The sequence below is a fragment of the Mirounga leonina genome, unplaced genomic scaffold (assembly GCF_011800145.1).
Source record: "Mirounga leonina isolate KUSES-001 unplaced genomic scaffold, KU_Mleo_1.0 Mir_168, whole genome shotgun sequence".
NCBI lineage: Eukaryota > Metazoa > Chordata > Mammalia > Carnivora > Phocidae > Mirounga > Mirounga leonina.
The window spans coordinates 19,833,825-19,851,796 of record NW_023270426.1 but is presented as its reverse complement, the minus strand read 5'-3'; the positions used below and the strand labels follow the sequence as shown (position 1 = coordinate 19,851,796).

General features: G+C 52.3%; 1 protein-coding gene across 4 annotated transcripts in view; it reads left to right on the top strand.

The window, feature by feature from the left end:
- The window catches only part of LOC118016660 (core histone macro-H2A.1), an 83,081-nt gene that overhangs the window by 661 nt on the left and 64,448 nt on the right, over positions 1 to 17,972 (top strand). For all 4 annotated transcript variants that reach the window (XM_035014173.1, XM_035014171.1, XM_035014172.1 and 1 more), the window contains exon 2: positions 9,909 to 10,113. In XM_035014173.1, coding sequence (XP_034870064.1) covers positions 9,942 to 10,113 — 172 coding nt within the window. In that variant the 5' untranslated portion in view covers positions 9,909 to 9,941. The remainder of the gene's footprint in view (positions 1 to 9,908; positions 10,114 to 17,972) is intronic.

Here is a 17,972-nt window from a genome sequence, read left to right as displayed (position 1 = left end):
CGGGCGGCGCTCGGCCGGGCTCGGGTCGCCGCGCTCCGCGGGGCCCACGCGGGGCCTCGCGCGCGCGCGCGGCGCCCTCCCAGGCCCTGCCCGGCCGCGCGGGATTCTCTTTGGTTTTGTTCAACAGCAAACCCGGAAGCCAACTTCGCTCCAAACCGCGTCCCCCGGCCCGCGCCTGGGCGCTTTTGTGGGAAGGCGACAGTGCTGGCCCCTCCCCCGGCGACCCTCCCCGGGGCGGGCGGGCGGGCTGAGCCGGAGGCCCCGGGGAGGCCCCGCGGCGCTGGCCGGCCAGCCTGGGCCTGGGCGGCCGGGAGCTGCGGTGCGCGGAGTTGTACTTGGGGAGGCCCCCGCCGGCCCGCGAGTTGCCGGCCCCCGCACGATAAGTCGGGCCCGAGAGCCAGGTGGCGGTGGTGTAGGCGTCTGGCTCGGTCTCTGCGGAGAGGGGCGGGTTGGCCGCTGGGATACTCGTGGGATTGGAGCCGGGCAGGGCCGGGGCGGGGGTTGTCCAGGGACTGGCTGGAGAGGGGACGCGGGAACCCCCGTTGCCCTCGTTCATCTTCCGATCAGCCTTTTGTTTGCTTTGTGGCTGGGAGTTTTTTTTAAAAAAAAGGTAACTCCGGAAGGCTGTAGGCTCCCGGGGTGGAGAAGGCCGGGAGGGAAGGACTCGCTGGGGGTGGGGTGGAGTGGGGAGGTGAGTGCGCTGGACGCCGCTGGCGGTGTCACCTGACAACAGGTGTGCGGGGTGGCGCGCCCCGCCTCCACTCCTGCGGGGACCGCGGATCACTCAGGGATCTGGTCAGTAGATTGGAAGGTTCTTTTAGACCAGATGTTAGGGAAAATATTGCTGAGTTTGAAAGCGAGAAACGCCTGTACGGACAGCTAAGACAAACTTTGAATTCAGCAATTACAATTACCGTGAAATCCTTGTAAGATTTTAATGATCCAATAAACAGCATATAAAAATAGACAATTAGAGGGGCATTCTTGTTAGCTTCTCTTTTTCTTCCACCTTCGTGGTTTGAGGTTTTACCGTTAAAGAGGGGGCAAAGTACTTTGTCCCAGGCTTCCTGCCCCGCGGACTAGGGGAATTTCAAACAGCTTTAGGTTTGAGTGGGAGACTCTAGTTGTAAGTTAGGTGGAATCCAACTACTGCAGGCCACCTTTAGTTTACCAGTTGCCTTCAGAGGAGTTATTGGCTCTGAAATGGCCACCTCATGCCTGCAACTGGAATTTATACCCCTTGTACACAACTGACTAAAGTTGGGCGGTGTCATCCCAGTCTCCAGTGGGGATAAAGTTGCTTTAAAACCTTATTTTTTTCTTAACCCCCCCCCCAAAACCAAAGTACCCTTGAGTCTTTAAATTCTTCCCCCCTCTAGTTTTAGGAAGAGAGCAGGAAATCTCTTCATTCTGTTATTTTGTTTTATAGCCTGTCACCATTGTTAATGCTGATCACTAGATGAAGGCTTTAAGAAGGAAGGAACAATTTAAGTGAAAATTATTTGAGGTAGGGCCTTTAGAATGAGGAGTGGTCTGGAACATCACTTGTGACACCATAACACACAGCCGTAAGTCACTGGCGTGGTCTGTACCAAAGTGGCCAGGCGCAGGGAGTGGTACATCTCCGTCTGCCATTTCTTCTGGCCCCGGTGACAGCAGAACTCCGAGACCCCTTATCCCTTTCCCATAGAGAGGCTTCGAGTACATGTATTCTGGGACCTGCCTCTAATACCTTCAGAGCTAATGCTGCCTCTGGTCGTTTAAAGGTAATTTATTGAAATAAACCAAAGTGCAAACCCCAAGCTGGCAAAACACAGTAAGAACCTATATATGCTATTGATCAGAATTACAGCAGCTTCTACTTTTTGTTGGATTGTGCCTTTGGATTTGTGTTAGGTTTTTCAGAGCTCCGTTCCTGGCACATATGCTGGGAAGGAGCAGGGGTGAGAGGGGCCCACACCTATCCTATGGGTCCTCCCCAAGTTCTACAGTTTTAGAAGTACATTGGGGGCCACCCCAGCTCTTGCGAGTGAGCCCAAGTGGGTTCCAAAGAGTTGTATAGCTTGTTTGCTTGGATCAAGCCTGCCAGACTGGTGTCTTACAGTCTTTCAATAAATAATTCCTGAGAATCAACTCGTGAGTCAGGCACTGGGGACAGGAGCATGATCAAGAAATGCCCAGTCCTCATCCTTGGGAAAGTGATGCAAAGAGTAGACAGGCAAGTGGCTGTTGCAAGGTTGGTGCAGAAGGCCACAGGAGCTCCCATGGTAGCCCCCAGAACAGTGACATAAGCAGGAGCAAGCCCAGCCTGGGTACAGAAAGGCCAAGTAGGAGTTGGCTGGGCAAAGGAGGGCAGAAGCGGACAAGCGTTTGAGGCCTGGGGAACCCCACGTATTGAGTCTTAGAACAGTGAGCATAGAGGTCAGATGGGGGAACCACCAGAGGCTCAGGATGGCTGAATCCTGGAGGGAGTCAGGTGAAGCTAGAAGTGGCCATTGAAGGCTCTGAGCAGGAGAGAGACATGGCCAGATGTTCTTTATCCTTACTGGGAATACTTCATCTATTCAACAAATACTGAATGGCTTCTAGATGCCAAGCCAAAACAACCAGGGTCCTCCTCTATTGAAGCTCACATTTAAACTTTTCCTTTAACAGCCTTCCATTGAAATGGCCATCTTAAGAGTTTGGCACAACCTTTAAAAGAGAGAGGAGGTGTAAAGGAAAGCTCCCTCTTGAAGTAGGAAGATAGTGTCTTGCTATTGAACTGTAGTGCTGAGTCCTTCAGTGCAGCTCCCGAGCTTGGGGCTTTTACAGAGGTGAAATTGTAATCCCAGATTAGCCTCCTGTAAACTCTTTCCTGAATAACACTTGTGTTTGGCTTCTGTTTTTTCCCCACCACTAAAAACCTAACACACGAGGAAGATACGTATGCTGGAACAAAATTTGCAGTTTAGGATTTATTTATTATCTCAATTTGTCCTTCTCTCCTTGTTTGTACTCCCTTGGTTCATTGAGGGTAGACTGTAAGTTCTTTAATCATCCGCTCACTTGATGATGTAGTGTTTTATGAATGGAGAGAGATGTTTTTCCTGATTGGCTAGAGTACCAGAACGAGTCTCTCTTCTCAGCCAATCAGAGGGCTGTTTCTGAACCTCAGCTCTGTGAGCGATAGTTGTGTATTAGATCCTCATGCCTCTGGGGACTTGATAGCAGTGACACCGTTAATCATCTGGTATGATAGGAGTAAATGGAAGAGAATGCTGTAAACAGGATTAGTGTCCTGTGCTTCAGAATTAAGTGTCTCAGGTTTGCTGTCATGATTGGAGTTGATGGGAAGGTGGCAAATGCATGTGGACATGTGGGCATTTATACAGCTGCAGGGAGTGGGTGGTGCGGTCCTCCCTCGGCAACAGTGACTTAAACCACAGATCGCTCAGATTCCCCCATCCTCGGGTGCTGGAGATAGGGCCGTCTGACTAGCAGCTCCCCAGCAGTTCTGGTCAATATTTCTTTTGGGATCGATATGCACGGATTCACTGCTTAGATAATAAAAGACTTCACAATCGCCAGTTCCAGTGGTTTTGTAAGTGCCCTGATTAAGGGTTTTCTATGCTGTAGCCTTAGCAGAGGTCAGTCACTTGCAGGTGAGGGAGGTAAGTATTTCCGTCTGGTCTCTTTCGTCTTTTACTGAGCTAGTCCCGTGGCAAAAGAGGCGGCTGGAGCCATAGAATTATCAGGGAGTGGGAAGGCCTCTTCGTGGCTCCTACCTTAGCTGTCGGGGCAGTTGTGGTATCCCCTTCCTGGGAATCCGTAAGGTGGTTCCACAAGCTCCCTGAATTTTGAGGCTCTGAGTTCCCACAGGGATTGGCCAGGTATGTGTCCACAAATGGTCTCACTGAAGGTCCCTGACTGGTGTCCCACTTGCCACATCTCTGAGTCCTGTGGCCTTTGGCCTTTGGAAATGCTGCCCTCATCTTTGTCAAGAGAACCCCATCCGCTGTAAATGCCCACTAATCAGTCACCATCCAGCCAGCATTTGAGAGCCTACCAGGTAACAGGCAGGGTGATGGGATCCTGGAGGTACACTGGTGAGCAGAGCCGACTGATGCATCCCATCACTACAGACAACGAAATTGGCAGTGATGATACAGTGTAGCAACTGCTAAGGTTGAGGAGGTTGGTTTCAGAATATTTATATAAGTTGGATCTAGAGTAGCAATCAGGTTAGAAGAAAGGCCTGGAAACTGCATCTGCGGAGCACTTTATTTTTATTTACTTATGGAGATAAATTATTTATTTACTTATTTGAAAGAGAGAGAGAGCACGAGTGGAGTAGAGAGGCAGCGGGAGAGGGAGAAGCAGGGTCCCCACTGAGCAGAGAGGCTGACTCTTGGGGCTCCATCCCAGGATCCCGAGATTAATACCTGAGCCAAAGGCAGACGCATAACTGACTGAGCCACCCAGGGGCCTCTACAGAACCCTTTATATAAGATTGAGAAAAGTAATTGAACATATTAAAGAATGGTGGCAAGCTAAGGAATATTATAGGGGATTTGTAGCTGAGCTCAGGGGCCACAGCAGGAATGTCCACTGAGGAAACAGGAGCAGTTTGGCCTGATGGATACCTTGTTGCTGGAAATAGGGAGAGAGGGGCTGTGGGACCTTGCATGCAAGGCTGGAGTCTGGCATAGGGCTGCCCCAAACTAGACTGTGACTGGGGGGCACAAGGCACAGCCACAGCAGGAACACAGAGGAGGGAGCCACGTGATAGGTCTGCGTCACCAGACCGCTAGGTAAGATCGCCCCAGACAGAGGGCTGGAGAGCGTGTTCTAGACTGAGATCGTGGCATGTGCTGAAGAGTGAAGGTAGGAATGAAGGCGGTTTGTAATACAGCGAGGAGCCTGTTAGGGTGCCCTGTTGGGGAGGAGTGGAAGAGTGTGGTAGTAGGTAGGATAGCCCTTTGCCCCTTTTACCTCTGTTGCCCTTCCTGATAGTAGAGGGCTTGTCACTCTCATGTCCATCTTATTCACGGGATCCTCACAGCCAGCCTTACTAGTCCTGTACCATGAGGACAGGTCACATGCCCTGGCCCCATCTCAGTTGTTGGGAGGCCTGTGGTCAGAGACTTGCCTTTCACTCAAGCCTGGCTCACTTCTCCATATAGCCCTTCTCCAACAGTGTGTGACTCTGGGTAAGCTTTGGGTTTCTGCAAGCAAGGTTCATGTCTATTGTGACTAATTTATAGTCAGAGGAGTTGCAGAGATAAAGACCACAGAGATCCCTCAGGACCCACCACAGAATCTTCATTTCCTGGCCTGGTAACAGTCAAAAAAACCAGCTAAGCTAATGTGCCCTGATGAATGGATGCCAAGGTTGCCTAAAGCCGTGTTGCTGTCTTCAAAGCATGTGGGGCCCTCTCTAGGGGTGAGGGCTTCTGGTTTCTTGAATGGGGTGCCCTCCTGGATGATTAGTCCTGGAAGGAGGGAAGGACACAGTTTTGTCAGTTTGACAAGATAGTATAGCTGATCCTCTTCTGAGCAATGTCAGTGCATTGAAGAGAAGCCGAGTGTGTTAGAAGCCACTTTTTCTGTGATGGAGGACCAGCCATCTCTCAGAAGAGGCTGGATACAGGACATGGGTCAGACAGGGCCCAGTAGGCTTTGGCTGGTTGCTCACACCCTGGCTTCATGGTCAGCTTTCAAGTTGGTTTGTTACATGACAGAGACTGGCTGTTTTTTCCTCTGACCAAATAGCTAAAGGACATTTCTCAACCTCTCTTGCAATTAGTTGTGGCCATATGACCAAGTTCTAGTCAATGAATCATGGTCATGGTCAGTACTGGTGTGCCCCCCTTCTAGGCCTGGACCTTGAAGACCTCCATGTGTTACCCTCCATGGCCTTTTCCCTTCTGCGGTAACACTGGGAATTGTGCATTGAAGGATGGGAGGGGTCCAGGTCCATGACTCATGTGGAGCAGCACCTGCCAATCGTGGAGACCCACTTTGGACTTTCACGAGGGAGAAGTAAGCTGTAGGGGCTTGTTTGTTACAGCAGCTAGTGCTGTCCTTGCCAGTGAAAATAACCAACATCAGTTTTCAAGGAGGCGGCCTCTTTTCAAATTATACACATTGTTGTTATTTTTATTGACTTACCTGAGCACTCACTCAGGGAGTGCTTGTTGGGCCCTGCATATGCATGTTTTCGCTCAGTTCTCCCACCAACTGTCTGGGGTCCATTCTGTCTTCATCACTGCTTGACGGTAAAGTAAGCTCCGAGGGTAACATTATGTCACATGCCCAAGGACACACAGGCCTAAGTGGCAGAGCCACAGCCTGAATGAGGCCAGGCTGACTTTGGAATTTGAGTCAGTGCTCAATAGCCACGTCCACCACAGCCGCTCTCCCCCGATGTGGGTGCCTGGCCCTGGCCGCCCTTGTCTCCATAGACCCCTGAAGAGCGGGATGGACCTGGCACATTCACGGGATTATCTGGAGACTACCCAGCTACAAGGTGATTTTCCTAAAGATATTTTTAAAGTCAGCACACATCACTGGATGTCAGGAGGCTGCATGGCTCCGTCAGAAGTCTTTCCAAGCTGTGACTGCAGCTTGGGGACCTATAGTTAGAAGTGTGGGAAGAACATGGGAGGGGTGAGGAGCAGGAGTTGCAGGACCAGCCCTGGCGTGGGGGGGATATGAAGACGTGGGGCCGCGTCCTGACTGAAAATTAGGTGTGAAGATGTTCTCTCAGCAGAATGGACCTGAGGATCCATGACATTGAAGGTCCTGCCTGGGACCCAGGGACTTAGGGATGAGCTGACCACAGCCTGGCCTCAGGTAGCTTGCAGTGCAGTCAGGCTGGGGAGGCAGATGCACGGAGACGTGCCAGAATGCGGGCTTTGAGAACATGGAGCAGCGAGTGACGCCAGTCTGTGGTCAGGCCGGAGGACAGGGATTGAAAGAGATCAGCTCAGCGGGCTGGCAAGAGGACAAAGGGTGTCAGAGGCAGGAGAGACATTCTGGACCCTGCATCGCAGGGCAGGAAGTCAGGGGTGGCCTGGAGCCTGGGCCCTGGGCAGGGGTGGCAGGAAGCAGTGCCGTGGAAACCGCTGGAGGATGCTGTTTGTGGCTGGCTCAGGGTGATGGGGAACCCGCAAGGGGGCACACATCCTCTGGCCTCAGTGGAGCTGAGCATGGTAGGTAAGAAGGAGAGAGCTGAACCAAGCCAGGGAGGCCGAAGAGAAGGGAAGAGGCCCGAGAAGTTCCGAGGTGGGTTTAACAGAGCTTGGCTAATGGCGGGGCACTGTGAAGGGGGGCAGAGAAGTAGGGCCCAGGTTGACTGCTGCTTGGTGGCTTGGTGCATGAGGTTGTCACTGCTGGGGCTGAGAAACCCAGAGGAGGGAGTTTCAGGTGCCCATGGGACTTTCAAGTGGGTCCTTACCACAGGCAGTCAGAACAGATCTCTGGGGCTGCACAGCCAAGTGAGCACCTGGGGGTCCGCGGCCTGTCCACGGAATGGCTGGAGTGGACTGAGCATTTCTAGGGACCATCAGGTCCCTGCATGCTGATGGCTCGTCTCTGGGGCAGGACATTGCCCGAATCCCACAGAGGCAGCCCCAGACATACCCAGACAGCTCTGCCTGGGGATGGGAGCTGACGCCTGCACTCCGGTAAGAATGGGGCTCAGCTGACTAATCATCACTGACCGTAGGCCTCTCCTGCTAAAGGAGGGGAAATGTTCAGATCTGCAAACTCCTAGTCCAGAGGCGTGGGGTTGGTCTGTGAAACACATTTGTAGCCAAGCAAAAGACTGCTGGGAAGCCCACTGACCGCTTTCCCTGCAGACACACACATGCACACATGTGGGCAGGTACCATTTCCTGCTCAGAGTCAGCATGGACACCTGTTTGCAGGGAACCTTTCAAAATGGAGCTCATCACAGCAAGAAATGGAGCCATTTAATTGTTCCAGAGAAACTCAGGCCCTTCTGGGACTCTCTTTAGCACTCAGTGATCAATTAAGACTTGGTGCCCCTTGATGAGAAATAGAAGGTTCTCATCATAATTGTCTGTAGCTATCCCACCCCCAGCCCCAACATCTATCCAGAGCCACCATAATTCTGTTAGAGTGCCCAAGAATTCTGCTGTCTGCTGTTCTGGCCATCTGTGTCAGGCAGACAACTGAGATGATCTTAGGGGTCGCACTGATGTTAGGTACGGACCACGCTGTGTTCCAAATACAGGGTTGGGTGTCAGAGTAACAAGGACTCCTAACTCTGTGGCCCCTGCTGGCATAGAGGCATGGCCTGTTGGAGCTGGAGTGACCCACACACCACACAGCCTGACCTCAGTGTACCAGTAAATGGGAGTCCTGTCCATTTGGTTTAGTGGTTGAGCATAGATGTCCGCCAGGAAATGCTTGCATGGTGCCCAAGGATAGGCCTCAGCCTCTTCACAACCCCTCTCCCAGCACCCTCACTGCTTTTCATGATGATCATTTAAATGACTGTAGGGTTATTTCTTCTCTCTCTTCCCCACCAGCTCTGGGAGAACAGGGATCCCATTTGCCTTGTGCCCTGCTGTCCCCGTTCCCCAGCCTAGCTCCTGAAGTGAATGCATGAATGACTTGAATGTTCTCAGCAAACATTTGAGACCTTGAATGCTCTTGGCACACATGTAGACCTTAGTGGTGTCCTGCCAGGAGTACAGCCAGGGGCGGCCCTCTGAGAGCCTGCACTCTGACGGGAGAGACGGGGGCATGTGCACATCATTGTGGCATGAAGTGCAAGGGGGCGCAGAGGATGGTGTAGCTGTATCTGAGCACTCAGGGAAGGGTTGGCAGAGGGCAGAACGCAAGTGTGAGGGATCGTGGTGGTCCTGGCCGAAGGGCCCAGCCCCTGTAGGGGAGGCCATTTGCAGGAGCTGTGTGTGACTCCCCGTGTCCAAGTTTGGACCACCGGAGGTATGGGGTGAAGCTGGATGGATGTACCAGGCCTAGATTTCTGAGGCATTGCATGACAGGCCAGGGGTGTTGATTTTTCTTGGGAACTGTGGCAGCCAGGGAAAGCTTTCAGACCAGGGCAGTTGAGTATTCAGACTTGTATGTACTACCCTCGGAGGCCAGGTGGATTGGAGAGTAGGGCTCATGGTGGGGAGACCTCCTCAGGAGATGTTTGAGATCATTTGGTTAATGATGACCTGGATTCAGTCACAGTTGGGGTGGATAGGAGAGGCCTTCCAAGAGTTGATGGAGATGGAGCATCCTCTGGACTTGAGTGACATTTTGGATGGGGATAGGGAGGAAGAGCAGGGAAAGACAAGCACTTCTCTGTCTTCTCTAAAGACAGGCCCAGCTAGTGGACTGGAAGTGTTCTGAGGGCCTGTGATTGCGGCCCAGCTATCTGCTGAACTCCTGTGAGCTGTTCTTGCCCCCCAACAGAGAAAGGGTCGTGAGCTAGAGACGCTGCCTTCATCAGAGGGCCTAGGTATCAGGCTTTGCATCATTCTGGGGGCAGGGGACATAGTTTTCTTTCATGAAGGCTTCAGCCCATTTATCCGCCCTGGTCTCAAGGGTATGAAAATGCAGTTGTTAAACAAGTGTATAGGACGTAGTCAAGAAATCCCATTTTCTTTTACATCATGTGGCATAAAGGCAAGGCACTTAAGAGCACTCATTGCCAGAGTAACGTTTAAGTGCAGGTGGCCACTAAAATTAATGTTATGGTATAAAACGTGAAGAGCATCGCCGTTCTCTTTTTAGGGGCCGAAGTGCTCCAGCGGAGTGCATCAGCTGGGCTCGGAGGACTCAGTGGCTGCAGGTGGTGGCATTTCTTCTAGGGGCCAGAGAGTGCGGGGAAGCGGGGGGACCCCGTCCCAGGATCCTGACGTCTGTGCCTCTTGCCTCCACAGTGTGCTTACTGATTCACCTCCAGGGCCACCGCCATGTCAAGCCGGGGTGGGAAGAAGAAGTCCACCAAAACCTCCCGGTCCGCCAAGGCGGGAGTCATCTTCCCCGTGGGGCGGATGCTGCGCTACATCAAGAAAGGCCACCCCAAGTACAGGATTGGAGTGGGGGCGCCCGTGTACATGGCCGCCGTCCTGGAGTACCTGACAGGTGAGTAGGTCCGAGTCCCCCGAGGACACCACAGGACTCGTGGCGGTTCGGACACTTTCTAGGGACTGATCCGATCTGTGTGGTTTCTTTTATTTTGAAACTTCTCAAAACCTGCAGAGAAGTGAGAGGAGTAGTACGATGAACATTTTCACCCAGGTGCCCCGGTTGTTGACATTCTGCCCCATTGGCTTTTTTTTTTTTTAAAGGTTTTATTTATTTATTTGACAGAGAGAGAGATAGCAAGAGCAGGAACACAAGCAGGGGGAGTGGGAGAGGGAGAAGCAGGCTTCCCGCAGAGCAGAGAGCCCGACGCGGGGCTCGATCCCGGGACTCTGGGATCATGACCTGAGCCGAAGGCAGTCGCTTAATGACTGAGCCACCCAGGTGCCCCTGCCCCATTGGCTTTTTCTCCCCCAACCTGGGTGTGTATGTGCGTGTGCATAGGTGTGCACGTTTATACATTTATTTTTGGCTGTTATATAGTCCATTTAGAAATTTCTTTAATCTCCCAGTATTGGCCTTTATAGTTTTTTTGGTTTTCTTTCCTGATCCAGCATCCATTTCAGGATCCTGCATTTCCGTTAGTTGCCAGGTTTCTTTAGTCTTATTTAAGTTAAAACAATTCCTCTGGTTGGTTTTTGGTTGTTGTTTTTTTTTCTTTAATTTTTTACAACTCTTCCATGATATGGACATTTTTGAAGAGTGCATCCAGTTGTGTTGTGGAATGTCCTGCAGTCTGGGTTGGTCCTATGCTTGGATTTGGGTTAAACGTTTTGGCAGGGGGATTACCTAAGCGCCGTTGCGTCCTTGTCTAGTATCATGCCAGGAGGCATGTGATGTGGGTTTGTCCTGCCACTGGTGATTCACTCGGGTCATATGGTTGAGGTGGTGTCTGCTGGATTTCTGCACAGCCTTCACCCAGTGGCTTTGGCATTCCTGGATGATCCTACCCGAATCTGTTACTACTATAGTGGTTACAAAAGAGTGATTTTTCTACTTCTGTCATCTCTTCTGCCCGTATTAGTTGGCACTTTTCTGTAAAGAACTTACTTTCCGTCTGCCCTTTCCCTCTTTCTGTTTTTTGTACTCGAAATGTTACTTCATGGACTTCTTTAATTTAATGGGTTGTACACTATGACGTCATTCAGTACTCTGCTCACGTTGTCTCATGTTTGACATTCAAGCTGGTTCTGCTGTCCTTTGCGATGGCCTCTTCCATTCTTAAACATTTTCTTGCTTTCCCCCACAACGAGGTGTTCTAGTCTCACCCTGAATTTCCCTAGTCCCAATCTCGAAATCAGCTCGCTCTCTCGGGGTGGGGAGGTGGTCCTTTTCCCGAAAATAACCTTACCGGTCTCACTGGTGGCTCCATGGCCACTGTGGGAACCCACCTGGGCAGGGATGTCACCCCCATTTGTAGTGATGAGAAAACCAGCCTAAAAGCATAGGAGAACTTGCCTGGGGTGGCATATGGCTGGTAGGGAGTGGAGAAGGGACCCAGATCCTTCTGGGCCATTGTAACGCTTTTACTTCTTAGTGCTCCATGCACCTCAGGGTATGTGGCAGGAAGGGCCCCCTCCATTCTTGCAGCCAGACAGGGAGACTCAGCAAGACAAGGTGCCTCTTCTGAAGTGGTAATAGGCAGCAGGAGAGCTGGATCACTTCTTGCTCTCCTGTCTCTCAGTGTGGCAAGACCAAGGGTTCCTCCATAAAGAACACTGTCATGAGGGACATGAAGTTGTTGTATTCTTTTGAAAGCACCTAGGCACGAGAAGTCATCGGTGGGTTATAGTTGGGAGGCATTTACACTTCTGGGACATTTAACCCCCTGCTTGTCAGAGACTCTTAGAGGTGTAGCATGAGCTAGGCATGATTCTTCTCCTTCTACAGATGAGGAACCAGAGGCCCAGAGCTTATGACACACCCAGGAAAGCCATGTAGAACATTGGCAGTCAGGGGAGAAGTTACTAGATAGGAAGCGGAGGACATTGCTTCATTCTGGCTTGCCAGTTTACGTGCTGTGTGACCTAGAGTGATTCGCTTAACCTCTCTGGGCCCCAATTTCCTTATAACTCAAATGTTGACAACGCCCATGCTCCACCAACTCCAGGCTGCTGTGACACCCAAAGGGCTTTCTTTGAGCATGATAAGTGGATGTGCTGGGCATACCCAGTCAGGCCGTGATTCCTGGTTCCCGAATGCCCTGATGTCCTTGTCACTGGGATGTCCACTACCATTAGATCAAGTACCACATTAGTTTCATTTCTTCCATCAAGTTTCTGTTTTTTAGTTTGCAGGGTGTGGGGTGGGGGTGAGGGGATACCATCGCTCCAACATATCTGAGGCAGTTACTCTGTGTGGCACACAGAAAAGCTGGACGTTTTCCTCGTCTGTGCCTGGCTGGCTCTGGAGCTGAGCACAGTGCTCATGAGTTTGAGGTCAGCGGGCCCATGCTCATGGACTTGGACTCTGTTTGCACCCACGCCCATTGTGCCTCTCCCCAGCTCTCCTGGGTGTATGGGAGTGGTCACGGAGGGGCATGGGGATGGTCGGGGCACTCGTCACCAGTGCCGGCCGGTAGCTCAAGGCAAATTTTTGCTCAGCTGTCAGCCATGTTAACCCCTGTATATTAAGAATAATATATATTTTTACGTTTTACCAAGTTCTTCCAGCAGAGCTGTAGTTCGCCAAATCCAAGCCGTTTTGTCTGCGGGCATGCAGTGCTGTCATTGGCTTGACCGCTGCCCTGTGCCTGCCCCCACCGTGGTGCCCGGCCCACCTGACGGACACTTCGGGAGACATCCTGAGACATGAGTGCTGTGCTCAGTCACTGTTGTGGTCACCTGTGCCCTGTTGGCAGATGGGGTAGTAGCTGGGCTCGGGGGCCATATCCGGTGAAAACACTGCTCCGTCCCACCCCTCAGAACAGCGCTGTGAGCCATACCGACCGACCAGCCCTAAGCACCTTGGGCTGGGATGTGACGGCATGTGACTATTTGGAAGTTCTGAGTGTTTGCCCACTCAGAACTTTGGTTTTGTTCCACGAGTGAGAAGGAAAGGTGGACAGCCCCTCTTTCTGCTCTGCTCTTTGATTTTGCTTCCCTGAAGACACTTTCTCATTCATTCCACAAACTGTTGAGCACCTGCTGTGTACCAGGCACCATGCTAGGCTCTGTACGAGAACATGGGCGAGATTGCAGCAGAAATGGTCTCTGTTCTGTGCCGCTCGTGGGCTAGGCTGGGAGAAAGAGCCAACCAACCCAGATGGTTACTGCCCGTGACGGACGCCATGGAGAGCATGAGCCGGCCAAAGCAGCGGCCCTGACGCCGGGGCTCCTGGAAAGGACCTGGCTCAGGAAGGCTTCTGTGAGGAGGAGCTCTCGGCCGTGGCCTGGCGAAGGAGGTGCGGCCCGTCAGCCCCATGAGAGCTGTCAGTGGGGCTGTGCCAGCCACGCACCTGCGCTCCAGGAGCCGGCTGGGTGCCAACCTTACCCCAGAGCTTGGGGAAGATGGGCAACAAGAGAGAAGCCCAGGCGCCAGCCCTCGAGCAGCTCAGGACCTCGACAAGGATGTGGCGCAGACATGGTGCTGAAGCATGAGGCGTGTGAGCCAAGTCCCAGCCATTCAGCAGGTCCTCACTGAACATGTATCTGGTCCTGGGCCAGAAGCCCGAGCAAGACCTTTCCTCCCCCCAGGGAGCTTTCTGTCCAGGGACAGGTACAGGCAAGAAGCAGGCGGTGCTGTAGGTTTGTGTTAGGCGGAGGAGGCTTGTTAATCAAAGGCCCCCGCTTGTCTTGCTGTCACCCGAACGGCCCAGTAGAGGGACTGTGTTCAGACTCTTACAGGTGGTGCACAGAGCTGCAGGCCCGGTGATAGAGGTGTGCCGCCTGATGCCCTTCGACGTGGCTGGGCCAGGCCTCCGCTTTCAGCAGGCCCCAGCGGAGAGATGAGGGGCCTGGAGGAGGTTGCTAATGGGACAGCTGAGCTACCAGGGTCCTGCTGGGGCTAGGTGGCTGCAGAGCAGGGAGCTGACATTTCCTCGGTGGCCAGCCCTAGGGACCAGATGGGATGCCGTGATATTCAGGGGCTGTCACGGAGACGCAGTAGAGCTGGGCGGTGAAGATGTGGACCTAGGTGTCCACAATTTCATAATTGTGGCCTTGGGCCAGTCACTCACATTTCTGGGCTGTGGTTTGATTACCTGTACAAAGGGGCTAGTAGTGACTGTCCCGCAGGGTTATAGACGCTGCAGTGAGGGGACGCAGGGCAAGGGCTCATCCCCCACACAGTGTAAGTGCCTCAATCTAACTCTTAGCAGTGGCGTTAAGGCAGAGAGAGGAGGAAGTCCCTAGTACCCCTCTTCTGGCGGCTGAGGTTACTTTCCTTGGGAGTGGTGACGGGGGCGGTCACTGCCCACTCGTGCGTGTCGTCCTTCAGCGGCCCAGAGCCCACCGAGCCTCACCGGCACCTGGAGAATGCCTCGGCGGCTTCAGCTCCTCCTCTCCCTCGTTTGTTTCAAGCGGCACTTAATTCCTCCTCCTAAAGCCTGTACCAGCCTCAGCACCAAGATGTCCTGTTACCAAACTCTTCTGTCTGTTGTTGGCGGCCCCTTCTATCCTGAGCACCTGGCACATGCAAGGACAGCTTCTTGAAGGATGTTTCAGTTAGCCAGGAGCTGAGCATGCCAGAGCTGAGGCCGCAGCAGCATTAAGAGTGTCTGAGTCAACAGGGGCCCTTCAGGCCAGAGGCCATCAGAGCCCAGTGACACCCCTCCTCCCCACCCCCACCACGCAGAGCATGTTTTCAGGGGTGAGGGACCACAGGGTTCTCCTCCTTACGGCCTGCTCCAGGCTAGAGTAGATGTGGGGAGGAGGTTGTAGCCTTGCATCTTGCTCTGAAATGTGAATTTGGCCTCTGTTTCTCCTCTTGGGTCCAGAGCCCAATCACCTGCCATACTTAAGAGGAAAAGACAACATCTGGAACAAGCTTGGGCCTGGCCACCAGACAGCTCCTTCCCCGAATCTGCCTGCACCTGGCTCTGCCTCCCAGCTGGCCTCTCTCTGGAGCTCTTCCCAGGGAATGTGACGCTGTCCACGCGTCCTCTCAGTGTCCAGGACCAGCTGGGCCTTGCTCCATTCTGCACCAGGAGGATTGATTGCACCTAAAGCATTTAGCCAGCATTCATACCAACCCCGCGACACATGGTAGGTGGAAGTGTTGCTGCATGGAAACTGAGGCAGTCAGGGCAGCCCCTGCCCAGCCATCATCTTCGCCCCCATGGTACTGTGGTACTTGTCCCTTCCATGACATCTAAATGATAACATTTAAGGGAAAAGGGAACTTGGCTTGAGTCAGGTTGGAATCTCTCCCCTGCGCCCAGCATAGCATTGCTGGAAGGCATAGATGTGAGACATGAGATGAGCAACATGTGGTATGGCTTTTGCCCCAGTGAAATGTCCATTCATGTTGGGGACACACCAGCCCAGAGACCAATAAGGGAATAGGGCAGACGAAGGGGGAAGTTAAAGGTGCTTGAGTCCTACAGTTGGGAGGAGGGGTGGTAACTGAAAAGTGTGCAGAAGAGCAGAGAGCAAGCACCCTTGTGATTTGTTGGTCTCTCTTTTTTTTTAGATTTCATTTATTTAGAGAGAGAGAGCACAAGGTGGGGGTGAGGAGCAGAAGGGGAGGGAGAGGGTGGAAGAAAGAATCACAAGTGGACTCCATACTGAGCACGGAGCCTCACATGGGGCTGAGATCATGACCTGAGCCGAGATCGTGACCTGAGCCGAAATCAAGAGTCGGATGTTTAAGCAACCGAGCCACCCAGGCATCCCTGATTTGTTGGTCTTAAGTCATGGGTCAAGGCACTGTGGGTCAGCATTGTTCTGTGTTTAGCAGAACCTAAGTGTGTCATGAAATTTAAGAGGTATTCCACCAAAAAACACGGGTCGGTGGCTGAGATAGGGAGACGGCTAGATTCATAGCCTCTCTTTTGAGATGGATACGTAAATAACCTCAGATGAGTTTCTCAGGGAAGGAATTTGTTTTAGTTTGGGAACCACCAAGAAGTAGCTGTGTTTACTGTAGGACTCTTGAACATGTTGGTGTCACTGTGAATCCCCACGGGAAGAAACTGTGATCAATAGTGGTTCCCAAACTTTTATCACAAAAGTCCTTTAAGGAACACCTTAAAACACCTTGCACAGTGCAGTGTAGGGGACCCTGGTACGGCTTACACCCATGACAAACAGCACTATGAGGCAGGCTACGTGAAGAAGCAAAACCAGAAGCTCCCGCCAAGAGTAGGCTTTGGTTTTTGTGCCATTGAGATGCAAAGCTTGGCTCTGAGGGGTCATTGCACAGAAGGTGCCTCAACATGCTCTAGGTGCTGTGGTGTCTCGGGAAGCCCCTAGCACGTATTTTACTAAGCTGAGTTGCTCAGGTATTAACTCGGGGACGGCCTACCAGACCCCAGGCCCTGTGCCAGACACTCAGGTGCCAGACAAAAATCCCTGCCCAGAGAACTTACTTCCTGGAAAAGAAGCACCTTTGAGCCATTTTACCCAACTCTGGAGAGAGCAGGCCTGGCCCCTGTTCATCAAATCCAAAAAGATGTGCAGTGACATCTTTTTTTTGGTGCAGAAACCCTATCCCATAGCCTGATCACAAACCTTATTCTACCAACTTAACCTCCTAGTACTTACGCTTGTTTGCAAAAATCCAATCCACTCTCAGAGGGTTTCTGAACATTAGGGAGGATGGAAAGCTCTCAAGAGTGAATGTTGATACCTTGTGATAAGTTATAGATCCTCCCAAGATAGCCACTGATTTGGGTACCTAAATTGTGATCCATTTCAAAACCCAGTGTTGTAGGATTGCATTTCCACCTCTCACAAGATAAGGCTGTGGCTAGAATTTTTTTTTTTTCCTGTCTTCTTTGGATCTAATCTACAAAATGATGAAGACCTCTGGATTTTTGTATTCTTTTCTTTTCAGAGAGCGGGGGAGGGAGAGAAAGGGAGAGAGAACAGGAGGGTGGAGGAGGACGAGAGGGAGAGGGAGAGAGAGTCCCAAGTGGACTCTGCGATAAGCACAGAGCCTGACTCAGTGCTCGATCTCATGACCCTGAGATCATGACCTGAGCTGAAACCAAGAGTCAGTCTCCTAACTGAGTGAGCCACCCAGGCACCCCGGATTTTTGTATTCTTAATCCCCGACTCCTTCCATTTTCCCAAGCCCTGCCCCTCCCAGTGCCCATGTTTCACACCTGGTCATCCCTCTCCTGGTCTTGTCAGGGACCAGAGCCTCCCCCTCTTCAAATCAGCACCTGGCACCTTCTCCCGCCAGATGCTCTAATGGGAAGCTGCTGTGGTAAAGTTCACAGGGCCAGCTCCTGACCTGGGGAAAAAACAGGGTCCCCTGGGTGACCTTATGGCCACTTTGCAGACTAAATGGGGCCCGGCCCTTGTGCCTGACTGTGTCCTACAATAAAAGCTCAAGGAAAAGGGATGACTCTTAAGAATATACCTTGCTGTCTGGTTTGGCTGACGAAATGATCATCCTCTCCCCAAGTTTCAGCTTGCTTGATTTCTGATCCATAACTGGGTCAGATGTTGCACATCCCTTTGGTGTTAGGGGTTGGGCTGCCCTCCGGCTCCTCCCCGGCTCCTCTAAGTGTGGGGAGGGGAGCCCTCCCCGTCAGCAGCACACCCTGTTACATACTCATTTCAGCAAACACCCATCGCATTCGGTGTTTCTGGCCTGGGGAAGGACCCAACAAGCTTGGCAGATTGGGGTAGGCAGAACCTGCACCTGGCTCTGTCACTTCCCTGGCCTCTTTACCATTTTCCTATCCAGGA